The sequence below is a fragment of the Drosophila serrata genome, unplaced genomic scaffold, assembly GCF_035046125.1.
Source record: "Drosophila serrata isolate PLE 108 unplaced genomic scaffold, ASM3504612v1 contig_276, whole genome shotgun sequence".
Classification (NCBI taxonomy): Eukaryota; Metazoa; Arthropoda; class Insecta; order Diptera; family Drosophilidae; genus Drosophila; species Drosophila serrata.
This window is the reverse complement of record NW_028257174.1, coordinates 2,830,797-2,843,841: the sequence shown is the minus strand read 5'-3', so window position 1 is coordinate 2,843,841 and position 13,045 is coordinate 2,830,797. Positions and strand designations below refer to the sequence as shown.

Sequence of the window (13,045 nt, the reverse complement as noted above, 5' to 3'; positions counted from 1 at the left end):
TTTTGTTTTATCTCATTTCCGCACAATTGCCAGGCATTTTCGTTGTGACATTGGAAGAGTTCAAGCGCCGTGTCTTCAACTGATAGATACAGATACAGATACGCCGTGTTTTTTTTTCGATTAGCGAAGGTCAACAACAAGTCCAATTGTTGTTAAAACCATAGCGCACGCATACACACACTGACCAGCAGGCACACACACGGATACATTCTCTTCGCGACAACAACTTGTTGTCATGTGTTTTATTCAGCACGATTTGCTCTAAATGTTCGTTGTTTTTTGATTAATTTTTATCTTTACCTTTCGCTTTGGCTCGTTCACTGTTTTTTTTTCACTCAACTTTACTTCTTACTTTCGGTGTTTGCTCGAGTATCTTTTGTGCTACGCAGATTCAGATTTTTCGGCATTCGGTTTGGCGTTTGTCAACACTGGCATTCGGTGTTGACATCTAGTCAGTGGCGGCAATGAAGCTATTTTTATAGCTGCTATTCAAATTGCAATGCTTTTAGCTAAATTTGGCTACTTTTGGCATTTCCTCAATTTTTACTAAATTCTTAACACAAATTTTTACTTTTAGGCAGAATAGTAAAATATTTCTTATATTTTGTTGTTTCACTGGCGAATAATCTTCATTTATAATCGTTATACATTGATTTAATGTCGGTAAATATGTTAGCCATTTTGTTAATTTTTTTTTGCCCTTGCAAAATAATATACATTATACAGATTTATTTAGTTTAAAAGTGAAATATAAACGATTTTAGAACCAAAATTATTGCAAAATATACCTTACCCAATAAAAACCAACACGCTAAAATATAATGCATTTTTGTTTGGGTTATCATAAATATATATGATATAAATCGTAAATATTCTTGATCAGCATCAACAGGTCCTTATTTACATACTTATTTGTTTAATTTTTATTCAGCAATTTATTGCTATTTTTCGTGATACTTTATAAGTTAATTTATTAAGCAAGCCAGGCGGCAGCCAAGTTTTTTACATCTTCAAGGTTTAAATCTTTTCCTAAGTGTGACCAATTGCCGTGTCGGAGAATTCTGTTAATGTACGTTCTCTCGGTCTGGATGAGAGCAGATCTGTTATGTATCTGTAAACATTTAGAATGGGTTTATGGATGTGGAGAAGTCAAATGTTAAGTAACAGCTGCGGGATTTCGAGTGACAAAAACAGAAATATTAAAAAAATATAATATAAGTTCTGTTAATTAACATTCGCTCGACAGCACCCGAGAGAGAATAGAGTGGCTATGTTATGAGAATTCGACCCCATGTGTCTGTAAACGTGTAAAATGGTTGTAAAAATGTTAAATGTTAATAACAGCTCAGGAACTCAGAGTGACCAAAAGAAAAATACCTAAAAAGGTAGCAACACGGTACTTGGGCAAAAAAAAATATAATGATACAGTCACACTACAAATTGTTATTAACAAAAATTTTTTCGACGAGTCGGTTGTGTTGCGGTAAAAATTCGCGTAAATTTTGTTGATAAAATTAAACGAGTGTTATTTAGTTGTACTCTGGCTTATACCGGCAATGCACCGATATTTGTTATACCTGTGTTTTGGCTAGTGCAATATAAGACAAGAGAAGCGCATTCCAATTCATTAAATGTTGATATTTAGTTATTAAAGTGCAAGGGCGCCAATTTCGGTGAAAGATAGTGCATTTGCCACAGCCTCTGTCGACGTCGCCGCCTTTTGTTGGTGTTTTTAACGTGTGCTGTCGGCCAGCAACAAGTTTTAATTTTTTTTTTCGTATGAATCGAGAGTCAAATCGCAAAAACTCAATTCATCACCTTCGGACCTATAACGGTTAATATTTTAGGTGTGTGATTTTTGTCCCGTTTCTTTCGCTGTGTGCGTGTGCTTGTGTTTTTTTTTCTAGTGCTTGCAGCGCTGCCGCGCTACAAAATTCGGTTTTTGAAGTTTTATTTTATTTTCTCTCGTTTACTTTTCCTGTTTTTCGTACTAAAGCCATTTTAAATGAAACGTGACTAGTTTGTTTAATTGGTGCAACAAAAACAAGAACAAGGAGGAGACGGCAAGAAGAACGAGAAGCAGCAGCATAAGAGAAGAGGACCAAAAAGAGCAACAGTCAAGTGAATTTTTTTTTTTTTTTTTTGTGTTTTCTCGTGGATGACGTCGCCGCCGACGCTGTTGCGCCGCCGCATTTAGTTTTGTCGCTTGTGTGGGCCAGTGTGTGTGTCGGAATTTGTGTTTGTGTGTGGGAGAGTGGAGAGTAGAGAGAGAGAGAGACTGAAGGGCGGAATAGGAGAAGAGCAGACGAGTGCGGTGATGGTGTAGAAAAGTAAAGTAAATGCGTGTGCAATTAGCATTTAATGTAATCACCATTAACCTCCCGCTATTGTCATTTACTTGGCTCGTTTTTTTTGTTGTTCACACACACGCAGGCGCGCGAATAGTGGTTGTGCAAAATAAGTGCAAAAACACTACAGGCGGCAACAACAATTGTCTGGTAATTGCGGGATATTTCGTAATGCAGCAACAAAAACAGCGGTAGCGAGCAGCAATTCCACCACAGTGGTAACTCGATAGGCAAAATGTGTATATATAACATTTTAATGCTTCAATTATTTATTGGTAATCGATTCCAGTTAGCTTAAATAGTTTTTTGTTTTCTTAATCTCTGTTTTTAGTATTTTTATTTATAGCTAGTATTCCCTGTTAGTGTTTCTTTTATCGGCAGACCACTGTACGTGTAGTAAAGCGCCGTTACAGCCATCATGTGTGTGTGTGCATCAGCCGACCTGCATTGCTTGCCCGTTTTCGTTCACTATGAGACACACAAACACACAGAGCCACGCACTTGTGCGTGGTTCATATCTCTCCCTACCTCTCTCTCTCTCTTTTTCGCTTCCTCTTCTTGAAGACAGATTGCGCAGAAGCAGCGACGTCGACCAGCGGCAGAGGCTCGGCATGGCTTTTGTTTTGTCTCATTTGCTTTCCACCTGCAATAAGGCAGCAGCGCTTTCGCTTGTACTTCTACTACTACTACTTTTTGTAGTTGAAAAGGTGTGTGCGTGTGTGTGCCGTTATAGATTTGGAACCGGCGATCGTAAATGAAAATGGAATTAAAAAACAATTACAACAGGCCGCCTAATCTCTATCTCACTTTTTCACTCATCCATTCTGTCTTCTCTCCCTCCCCCCTTATTTTCGCCGTTATTTAGAGTGCCAACACCAGCCGTAAAACAAGTGCAATATTAATTAAGTAATGACTGATCGAGTGATATTGTATATGTAATAAGCATATACGAAAAGCGTGCATATATGCATATGTACATATGTATACACACAAAGAAAATGCACAGACAAATGACCATGTTATAACAATTAAAAATAAAACGCAAAAGCCACAAAAAATCCCACAACATCTGCGAAACCTTCGGCGATCATCGAGTTTTACTGTACTTGAAAAATGGACAGTGCCATGCTAAAACAAAATCAAAAGCAAAAGCAATGGCAAAGGCAACGGCAACCACCAATACTGGAACAACAACAAACACATGGACGAAAGAGGCGGCGATTACAACAACACCAACACCAACATCAGCGACATCAACAACAAAAACACCAACAATTGTGGCTTGTTGTTGGTATTCTGACAATATTCTTGTCACAGGTGAGTTGAAAGAACATAATATACACCAAAAATACAAAATATCTTCAAAAATGTAGCATTTATGATGATTTAAAAACTTGCAAGATGAAAGTTGTATTTTTTAGCCTTGTAATATGAAAGTTTAGTCAAATCAAGACCTATAAATATACAAATTATAACTTATTATCTATAAATAGTGTAGTTTAACTTATGAGGCAATTTAAAATACCTATTTTTACTTTTCTTGACTTAACAAAAGCTCTACCTCATCAGTTCTGGGAATATACGTTTATTTTACAACTTAATCTTTTTCAACCTCTCTCATTGGGGGTTTTTCCGAAATTACATTACAGCTATTTTCCAATTTTATTGCCAGAAAATGTCTTTATTTTCTTTTTTTTTTTATTGGTTGTTTTAGTAGCTTGTTTGGCCGGTTCTAATTAGTTTGGGGTTGTTCTAATCTATTATTTCGCTATAACCTTTTATTAATAAACAAAAACCTAGCTGAATTCAGATGCAAAATAGATATAGTATAGAACTGAGACCAGATTTTAGCTTAAAAATATATCTAAAAGTTTTCAGCTTAATAAAACTTAAATTAACTACAATCTAATATTAAATAGATTTTATTCCTGAAATAAGAAAGGAATTATTTATGATTATGATATTATATGACTTGGAGTCTCCCAACTACTTAATTCCGGTCTTCCCTCTAAAGTTGTATCTTATTTTAACCCCAACATGTGCTTCCATTTGTCACTTTTATTATAGATAAAAAAGCCATTTATATTCTTTATTTTTTAAGTGTGTGTTTTGTGAGCCTATTTACAAGTTATTCCTCCTTGATTTATCGACTTTATTTTTGTGTTTTAGTCGTTGTTTTTGTCTCGATTACAAAACTCGTTTCGTTTCGTTTTGCATTGTGTCGCATTGTTGTGCACAAGGGAAACAATTTAAAATAAAAACAAAAACCAAAAATATATATATATAAAAAAAAACATAAAACCCAAGCAACAAGTAAAAAGTTAAAAAGAATAATAATAAAAAAAAAAAAATTAAAAAGCGAACGCAAGTAAAACTCAAGGTTGGGTTCTGATGCCGTCGCTGTCATCGGAACTTCCTCACACACACACAAAAAAACTGTTTAATATTCTTTTCAATCAATTTGATATTATCAACTTAAGTATTAACAAAAAAATTAGCAAAACAATGGACATTTTAATGGTTAAAAAACAACACTTAAAAGAGACAGTTTAGAATAAATCTCGTGTTAAATGGGGGGTTTTATTAGCAGGCTTTCTTTTTTAATTGTTTACAAACGAATTGACATCGTATATTAATAAATTGTTTATGATATTTATATAAAGCATAATATATAAAATTGTATATGAACTTTATTCTATATATTATATATAAACAAGAAAGGAAGCTAACGATCGTTTGCATGGCTGATATATGGTAGTCCGATTTTCATAAAATTTTACACAAAATTCTAGATTAATAAATAATAGCGATAAATTAAATTTGATAAAAATCTGTTGAAAACTGAAAAAGTTATACCTTTTTTTTTTTCTTAGAATTTTCCGATCGTTCCAATGGTAGCTATATATGTGTATATATATAGTCCACCGATTCGCCATGCTCTAATTAATATACTAGTAAAATTATATAAAAGAATAACTCCATAGTTTCAGTAAAATAGCTTAAATTTGTTTCGAAATAAATCTCGCGCATCTGTACATATGATTCTCAACTTGTTCTAGCATCCCCGGAACGAAGTGACTGCCGCCAGCCAAGTCTTAGAAATGTGTTGTGTTACAAAAGTTGCAAGTCATTGTTTATTAGTGTTCAAAGTTAGTAAGTGATCAAACATACATGCTTACTGGCCATAGATACTTACTGATCATAGTTAGATAATGTTCACCGATACTTACTGATCAGAGTTACTTACTCGTCATAGATAATTACTGTTCAGAGTTACTTACCGGTCAAAACTAATTACTGCTCATAGTTAATTATTGGTTACAGTTAATTACTGATCATAGTTCTATAAATCGTCCGATCGTTCCTATTATAGCTATATATATGTATATATATAGTCCACCGATTCGACATGCTCTAATTAATATACTAATAAAATTATATAAAAGAATAACTCCATAGTTTCAGTAAAATAGCTTAAATTTGTTTCGAAATAAATCTCCCGCATCTGTACATATGATTCTCAACTTGTTCTAGCATCCCCGGAACGAAGTGACTGCCGCCAGCCAAGTCTTAGAAATGTGTTGTGTTACAAAAGTTGCAAGTCATTGTTTATTAGTGTTCAAAGTTAGTAAGTGATCAAACATACATACTTACTGGCCATAGATACTTACTGATCATAGTTACATACTCGTCATAGATAATTACTGTTCAGAGTTACTTAATGTTTATAGATGCTTACTGCTCATAGTTAATTATTGATCATAGTTATTTACTGATCATAGTTAATTGTTGATCATAGTTACTTACTGATAATAATTGTAAATGATTTAATATTTATTTAAAATTAAAATTATTTTCTGTGTGCATATTTTGTCACTAGTCACTTCTTGTTTTGTACACAAACTCGTTGCTTTCTGTCCTAGTTCGCTTTCAAAAGCCCCCCTTAACCCCTTTGTTTACTTTTTAATCACTTTTTGTGATTGCGACTGAAATTTCTTGAATTCTTGGATTCCATTTTTTATACTTCTTCTTTTTGTTTTATTTTTGTGAGGTTTTTGTTTTTTTGTTTGGACTCACGTGTATCTGCTGCCTTGACTTTGGCTTTAATTTTATCTGGCCGTTGGAGCGATTGCGAATCGCAGGTCATTACGTGCTGGCTTATCGCCCCAAAACTTGGCCGAAAGTATTCGTATTACTAAGCGTTCCAAAAAAGCGACAAAAAAAAGAAACAGAACAATAAAATTAAAAATGCCAACAAAGAAGAGCGACAACGATGACATCAGCCACCTTTTATTTTTTTGTATATTTTTTTTTAATTTGTGAGTGAAAGATGAGAGTGTGATCACAAAAAATGTGAGAGGTATTAGAATGGTTAGCACTACCCCAAAATAAAGAGGGAGATAGGAAGAAAGGGAAATCCCCTGGAATGTGTTAATGTTCCTTTTAGCCAGTTTGCAGTTTAAGAAATATCATTATAATACAAGAAAAGTATTATCAAAATGGTGATTTTGTTTGTGTTAACCCTAATATATTTCCCTGTTCCTTTGATTGCTTAATTAGCTGGCTAACAAAAATCCATTATTAACTGCTTTTTGGTGTCTCATTGTCGTAATATATAGATATCTGGATAACAAATTCAATTAGAATTGAGTAGAGATCAAACACAGTGCCGGCAATTAAGCAGCATACAGATCACACTCTCCCCTTCGGGATGATGATGCCCTCTGGCTCTTTCCCCTTAATTTGCTGCACGAACTGTGTCAAGTGTTTTTGTTTTTTCTTTTTTTTTTCTGGGATGTGTTGAGGGAAATTGTACAAACCACCCTTTTGGAAAATGCATGAAAACCAACTGCATTTGGGGGATTTGTTTATAATTTGTAGAAACTATATGAAATTAACTTTGGCTGGCAATGAAAGAAGCATTAATTGAAATTTTCTTTTTCTATTTCCAGTGTTTGGTTTGGTGTTTTTCTTTTCTTTTCGTTTTTTTAGTGCAATTTGCTGTGTCTTCGGGTCTTCTTTATGTGTTGGCACCTCTTCTTCTGGGTGATGTTTGCCTTTCTTTTGGCTTAACTCTTTCCATTGTTTATTGTGGAAGACTGGCAACAGGGGGTGTAAAAAATGGAAATATTTACTTCTAATTGGCATGCGGGTGGAGTTGTCTCTGCTCCATTTCAATTTGAGCCCAGTACACACACCCATTGGCATGCTAGAATTTCACATTTCTGGATGTTATTACCTACCACAAATAAAAATAAACCAAAAAGAGGAGACGTTGTTCTGACATTCTGCCTGTAAATCAGGCTTATTTATTTATTTGCAAAAAGCATCTGGAGTTTGTTTAGCTTAGCTTTCTCCTTCACAGTCACCACTCTTTAAACGGCTTAAACAGAAAATACAAAACATTAACAACAAATATATGCGAGTAAATAAAGCAGGAAGCGAAACCCATTTTTAGATGTGAATTACTATATATTCGCGGTGCCAAGTGACAACTCAAATAGAGACAAATCGGGAGTCTGGAGAATCGCAAAAGATATATACTGATATATATAATGCACACACCATTCTGTATTCATTTACGGCTTGTTAATCTCTATTTGCTCTTGAGTATATGGCTCATCAATTGAAGTACAGAGTTCCAAGAATAGATATCACATGCTGGTCTGGTCTGGTCTGCTCTCTGCTCCACGTCTGGTGTGGCACTACAAATACTACTTTATTTACGATAGGTGCCCCGAGCTCTGGATTTGTTTAGTAATTAAACGAATTATATGGTGGCTTCTTTAGATATACATATACATAGATGTATGTATATGCACAGACGATTTATGACTTCATTTTCCCAATTTAAATAGCTAATATATCAGTCTCGTTTCACTAAAGCATCATTTTAATTAGATCTTATTATATACAGCTCCATTTGATTTTTAGTTGTGATTTTTTTTGGTTATTTCTTTGTTGATGTATTTGCTGATATAATTGGTGTATTTATTACATGTTTTGTGGAGTTGTGTACTGCATTTAATATACATTTTTCCCTATTTTGGTATTTATTTATGGAATAATTCTAGAATTTATAGGTATATTTATTATAAAGTTATATTTTTAAGTCAGAAGCTTGAGTCATTTCCAACCCTATAAATCATATATATTCTTGATCAGCATCAACAGGCGAATCTTCCCAGCTATTTTTGGGCAAAACAAAATTTTTTCTAAAATTTTTTATTTTTTTGAAAAAAAAAAAAGAAAGGGGTTACACCGTTAAAATTTTCAAAAATCGCCAAAAAATTTACATTTTAAATTGAGTACGCAGTTTTATTAACCTGCTAAAATAAAGCATACGGCTGCTTTCCGAATTGAAATTAATGCGTTTTTGGTTTAGTTATGAATTTTTTAAATTTTGATTTGTCGAAAAAATTTGCATATAAAAATGAAGTTAATATCGATTAAAAAATGGTATTGAACCTTCAATCTGAAGCTTAAAAGAATGTGAAGGAGTCATTTCCAACCCTATAAATCATATATATTCTTGATCAGCATCAATAGGCAAATCTTTTTAGGCATCTACGGCAAAAAAATTAATTTTTCAAAAATTTTCCATTTTTCAAAAAAAAAAGGAAAGGGGTTACATCATTAAAATTTTCAAAAATTAATACAATTCTTAAATTTTTAACTGAGTATGCAGATATTTTAAGCTAATAAAAACTTACATAAGACCGCTTTCCGATTTGAAATTAAACCACTTTTGGCCTTGTTATGGTATTTACAAAACTTGGAATTACTTAAAAAAATTGGCATATAAAAATATTGATTTAACATACATAGAATTAATTTATTTTCGAAGTTTATGATAGCCAAAAATCATATATATTTTGATTTGCAATTAAAATCTTTATCAATAAAGAATAAAACATTGGCTTATAAATTCGACAACAAATTAAATTGTTAAAATTGTGAAAAATTCTTAAAAAAAAGAAAAGACTTCTAGAAGTTAGCTTTCTTGCTTGATATATATGATTTTTTATTTAAATTTTAGTTTTGGTTCTTATTCAAGTACTTTACTGATATACCTATTGGTGTATTTATGTAATTAGTTAAAGATATTTGTTTATGCTGTTTTTCTGGACTATATGTAATAATAATTTATCTTTATGCTCTATTTCATTTAGTATGAGTTTAGGTCATTGCATTTTCATTTATATATATTTATTTTTTACAACTCTTGTGATTTTGTTTTTGTGGAATGTTAACTTGTTTTGCTGAACTCTTGATGTGTGTTTACACATGCTACATATGTCTGTATGTAATATTATATTTAATATTCAACATCCATGACATGTGACCAATTTTCTGCTGATCTCTCATTATTTCTGTTAATCGTTGTACCAAATTCTTGCTCTCTCTCTCGCTGGTTGTGTTCTGACAAAGCAACTACTAATTAATTGATATTAATTGCTGGGGCCAACACAAAAAACTGGGCCAACTCGACCTGAACAAAAGCGTTGAAAAAATAAAAAGAAAAAACCAAATCACAGCCACCGTAAAATACTTGCTTTAGTTGCTCCGGCTTAGGCGATATATAACTTTAAATTGCTGCTTGTGGGGGCAAAGGGGGGCAGCAGGGGATGGCAATTTGTTTATTGAATACAAAAACAACAAAAAATATGACAAAAAAAATATATACACACGACAAAAAAATAAAGCAAAATTCAAGAGAAGCTGACGACTTTGCTGGCCTAACAGGTTTTGAGTTTTTGGTTTTTGGTTTTTTTTAATTTCTGAATTGGATTTGTGTGTTTTTTCTTTTATTTTTTACTGTGCCATCGGCCATCTCCCTTGCACGCACTGGCTTTTGGGCCATAAAAATAATTAGCCAACAACCTACAGCGTTTTAAAAAAAATCACACATATAAAGAGATGAAATATATATATATAAAAACAGATATATATATAAAATCACAAGCAACTCCCCCCTCCTGATGTTGTGCACCTTAAATTCGATCTCACGCATTCCACGTTTGCCATTTCAATTTGCGTTTATTTACTTAATCTTTTTTATTTTTTTGTTTACCCCCAACTGCCAGGGTTTTTTTTTTAATATCGATTAATGTGATATTTTCGCACTGGCTTCATATTTCTTTTTTTTCTTTCGATTTACTAAGCCCAGAAACTATTTATTGTGGCAAATAGATTTAATTTTGCAATTATGAAGATCATAATAAATAGTTTACTTAGCGGTTAGTGGAATATTACCAACTAAGAACTACCTTTTGATAGTACTCTTTTTTTCATTTGTTTAATATTTGCATCAAATCCTTCAATCAAGGTTTTTAGTCTCTTATTTTGTTGTTTTGTTTAAATTTTGAAACTTTCCCAAAAATATCTCCTCCATTGAAAAAAGTGAAAGGCAGACAACAACAAAAAATGGAAGTAAAACAAAACATAGAGAGATAAAAAACAAAATAAAAGTTAAATTGTCAATCAAAATAGCTTAACCCAAAATGCAAGTAAAGTAAAGCAAAGTAAATGTTCGATTAAACAAATTGTTAGTATGGGCAAATAATCGAAATAATCGATTGCACCAATTATTGAAATCGAATGACTAATCGATGTGTCGTAGGAAGTATTTAGCAAGCGTTTAATTTAAACTATTTAATTAGTTATTGCAGTTGGAAGAGGTAGAAATTAAAGTTAACTAAAATCATTTAGTAACTTATTCCATTTAGTATGTTAAGTTAATTAAAATTTAATTTAAGGCTTTATCAAGTCAATTTCTTATAGTTTAATTTTATTAGCTTCTCTTTTTGTTGTCTGTGCTTTTTGTTTATTAAAAAGGAAATAGTCTTTTGTTGCCGGGATCTCTTTTGTTGTTTAAAATACTTGATTATATATGTATATATAGATAAATTTTTTAAGGAACTACGTTCAGAGTTTATTAAACAATGATTACTCTTTTGTTTCCTACCCTGGCGTAGCTTGTTATTTGTTGTTTATTATAGAATATTTAAGCTCTTCTCGCCCGCCCATCATCATCCTAATTATGATCATTAGTGTGCGACCATTTAGGCTTAGAGGTCACATTAATTTTGCAAATTAATATGCACACAAAACGATGAAGGACAAAAGAAGAAATGAATTATTAAATAGGAAATAATGGCGAAAATAAAGGAGGGGTGGACAGGAAGGGGCGTAATCGGAGGTGCTAATATATGGGCGTGCCATTAAAGATGCAAAATATGGGGGAAGGCCTATACGTTTTTTATTTTGCCTTAATTTGCCTAAAAACCCATTTAACTTCCGTTTTCACATGCAATTTATTGTTGTTATTGTAATTGCTATTACTCAGATTGCATGTGACATGCAATAAAAAAAAGCAAAATAATAGTAAAGGAAAAAATATAGTAGGTAAAATTGGCAACAACTGCAAAACAGAATTAAGAAATCATATTCAAATTGCATTCACTTGAAGCGTAGGAAAATTTGATTTTCCTCCTACTGTTGAAGTGCACAGGAATAAAAGGTGATAAAGTTGTGTATATTTATTAAACATATTGTTAAGTTGCTTCACATATATATATTTTAAAATTACATATTATTTTTAACAATAGCCTTGTATACTTTTTATTAATTTTTGTTACATAATTCATGTATTAGTATAGGGATTTTTTATTTTATTTTTTAGTCAAAAGCTTGAAACTATGTGAAGGAGTCTTTTCCGACCCTATAGACCATATAAATTTTTAATCAGCATTAACAGGGGAATCGATCTAGCCATATCCGGTCGAAAATAAATTTTCAACATGTTTTTCAAAATTTTATAAGGGGTTACATCGTTAAAATTATCAAAAATTTACAAAAATTTTAATTTTAAACTGAGTATGCAGGAACGTTTTCCGATTTCAAATTAATGCATTTTTGGCATAGTTATGCATATTTTAAATTTTGATTTGTTGAATAAATGGTCCTATTAAAATATCAATAAATATCGATTCAAATAATATTTTAAGCTTAGTTAGAATCGATTTTCGATACGATCCTATATTTCATTAGGAAACTGCAAAGGTGTATACACTTGAGCTTCCATAATTTATTTTAATTTAATTGTTTTTTCTTTTTAATTTAATGAGCGCTTTTTTAATCGAATTTTCTTTGTTGGTGTGTTTGTTGGTGTATTTATTGTTGCATTTGTAGGTGTGATTTTTCTTTGGTCTGTGCCTTGCATATTATTTCCATTTAATTTATTATTATAAATACTATTTTTTTTATTATAGTACAATTTTTTTTCAGTGATTTAATGAGTGTGTTTTTTTTCAATCGCGTGGAAAATGCTTGCTTTTTCCCATTCATAGTTTTGTCGTCCAACACACTCGCCTTTCAATTGCCATTTTCCGGACACCCAACATTTCTTTTCTTTCTCCATTGCAATCGGAAATTCCATTTAAAATCTCTGCTGCTTGCCTGTATTTACTTATATATATCCATATATCTTTGAAGCATCTGAAATGCGATATTCCCCATATCCGTAATGCGGCCAATGACGTCAGCATTTAGCCTAATATCCGAATAACGATCAAAACGTGATTAGCGTCATTATCATTCGTATCATATACATATATTAAATATATTTATATGAAGCACCATCCGACGATCGGACGACGGTAGGAAATTAACAAGTTGGCAAGCAGAAAACAATA

The 13,045-nt window shown here is 32.2% G+C and overlaps 1 protein-coding gene across 15 annotated transcripts in view; it reads left to right on the top strand.

Annotated features, from left to right (window-relative positions):
- The window catches only part of Ptp4E (Protein tyrosine phosphatase 4E), a 37,183-nt gene that overhangs the window by 2,197 nt on the left and 21,941 nt on the right, over positions 1 to 13,045 (top strand). For 6 of the 15 annotated variants that reach the window (XR_015272264.1, XR_015272263.1, XM_086835517.1 and 3 more), the window contains exons 1-2: positions 1,411 to 1,483; positions 3,214 to 3,665. Coding sequence is in view for 13 of the 15 variants with exons in the window: in XM_086835517.1 (XP_086691643.1) it covers positions 3,462 to 3,665 (204 nt within the window). In the remaining 2 variants the exon portion in view is untranslated. Of the gene's footprint in view, positions 1 to 1,410; positions 3,056 to 3,213; positions 3,666 to 13,045 lie in introns of those variants that run through there. The other 9 variants (XM_086835519.1, XM_086835516.1, XM_086835509.1 and 6 more) reach the window with 6 other exon arrangements.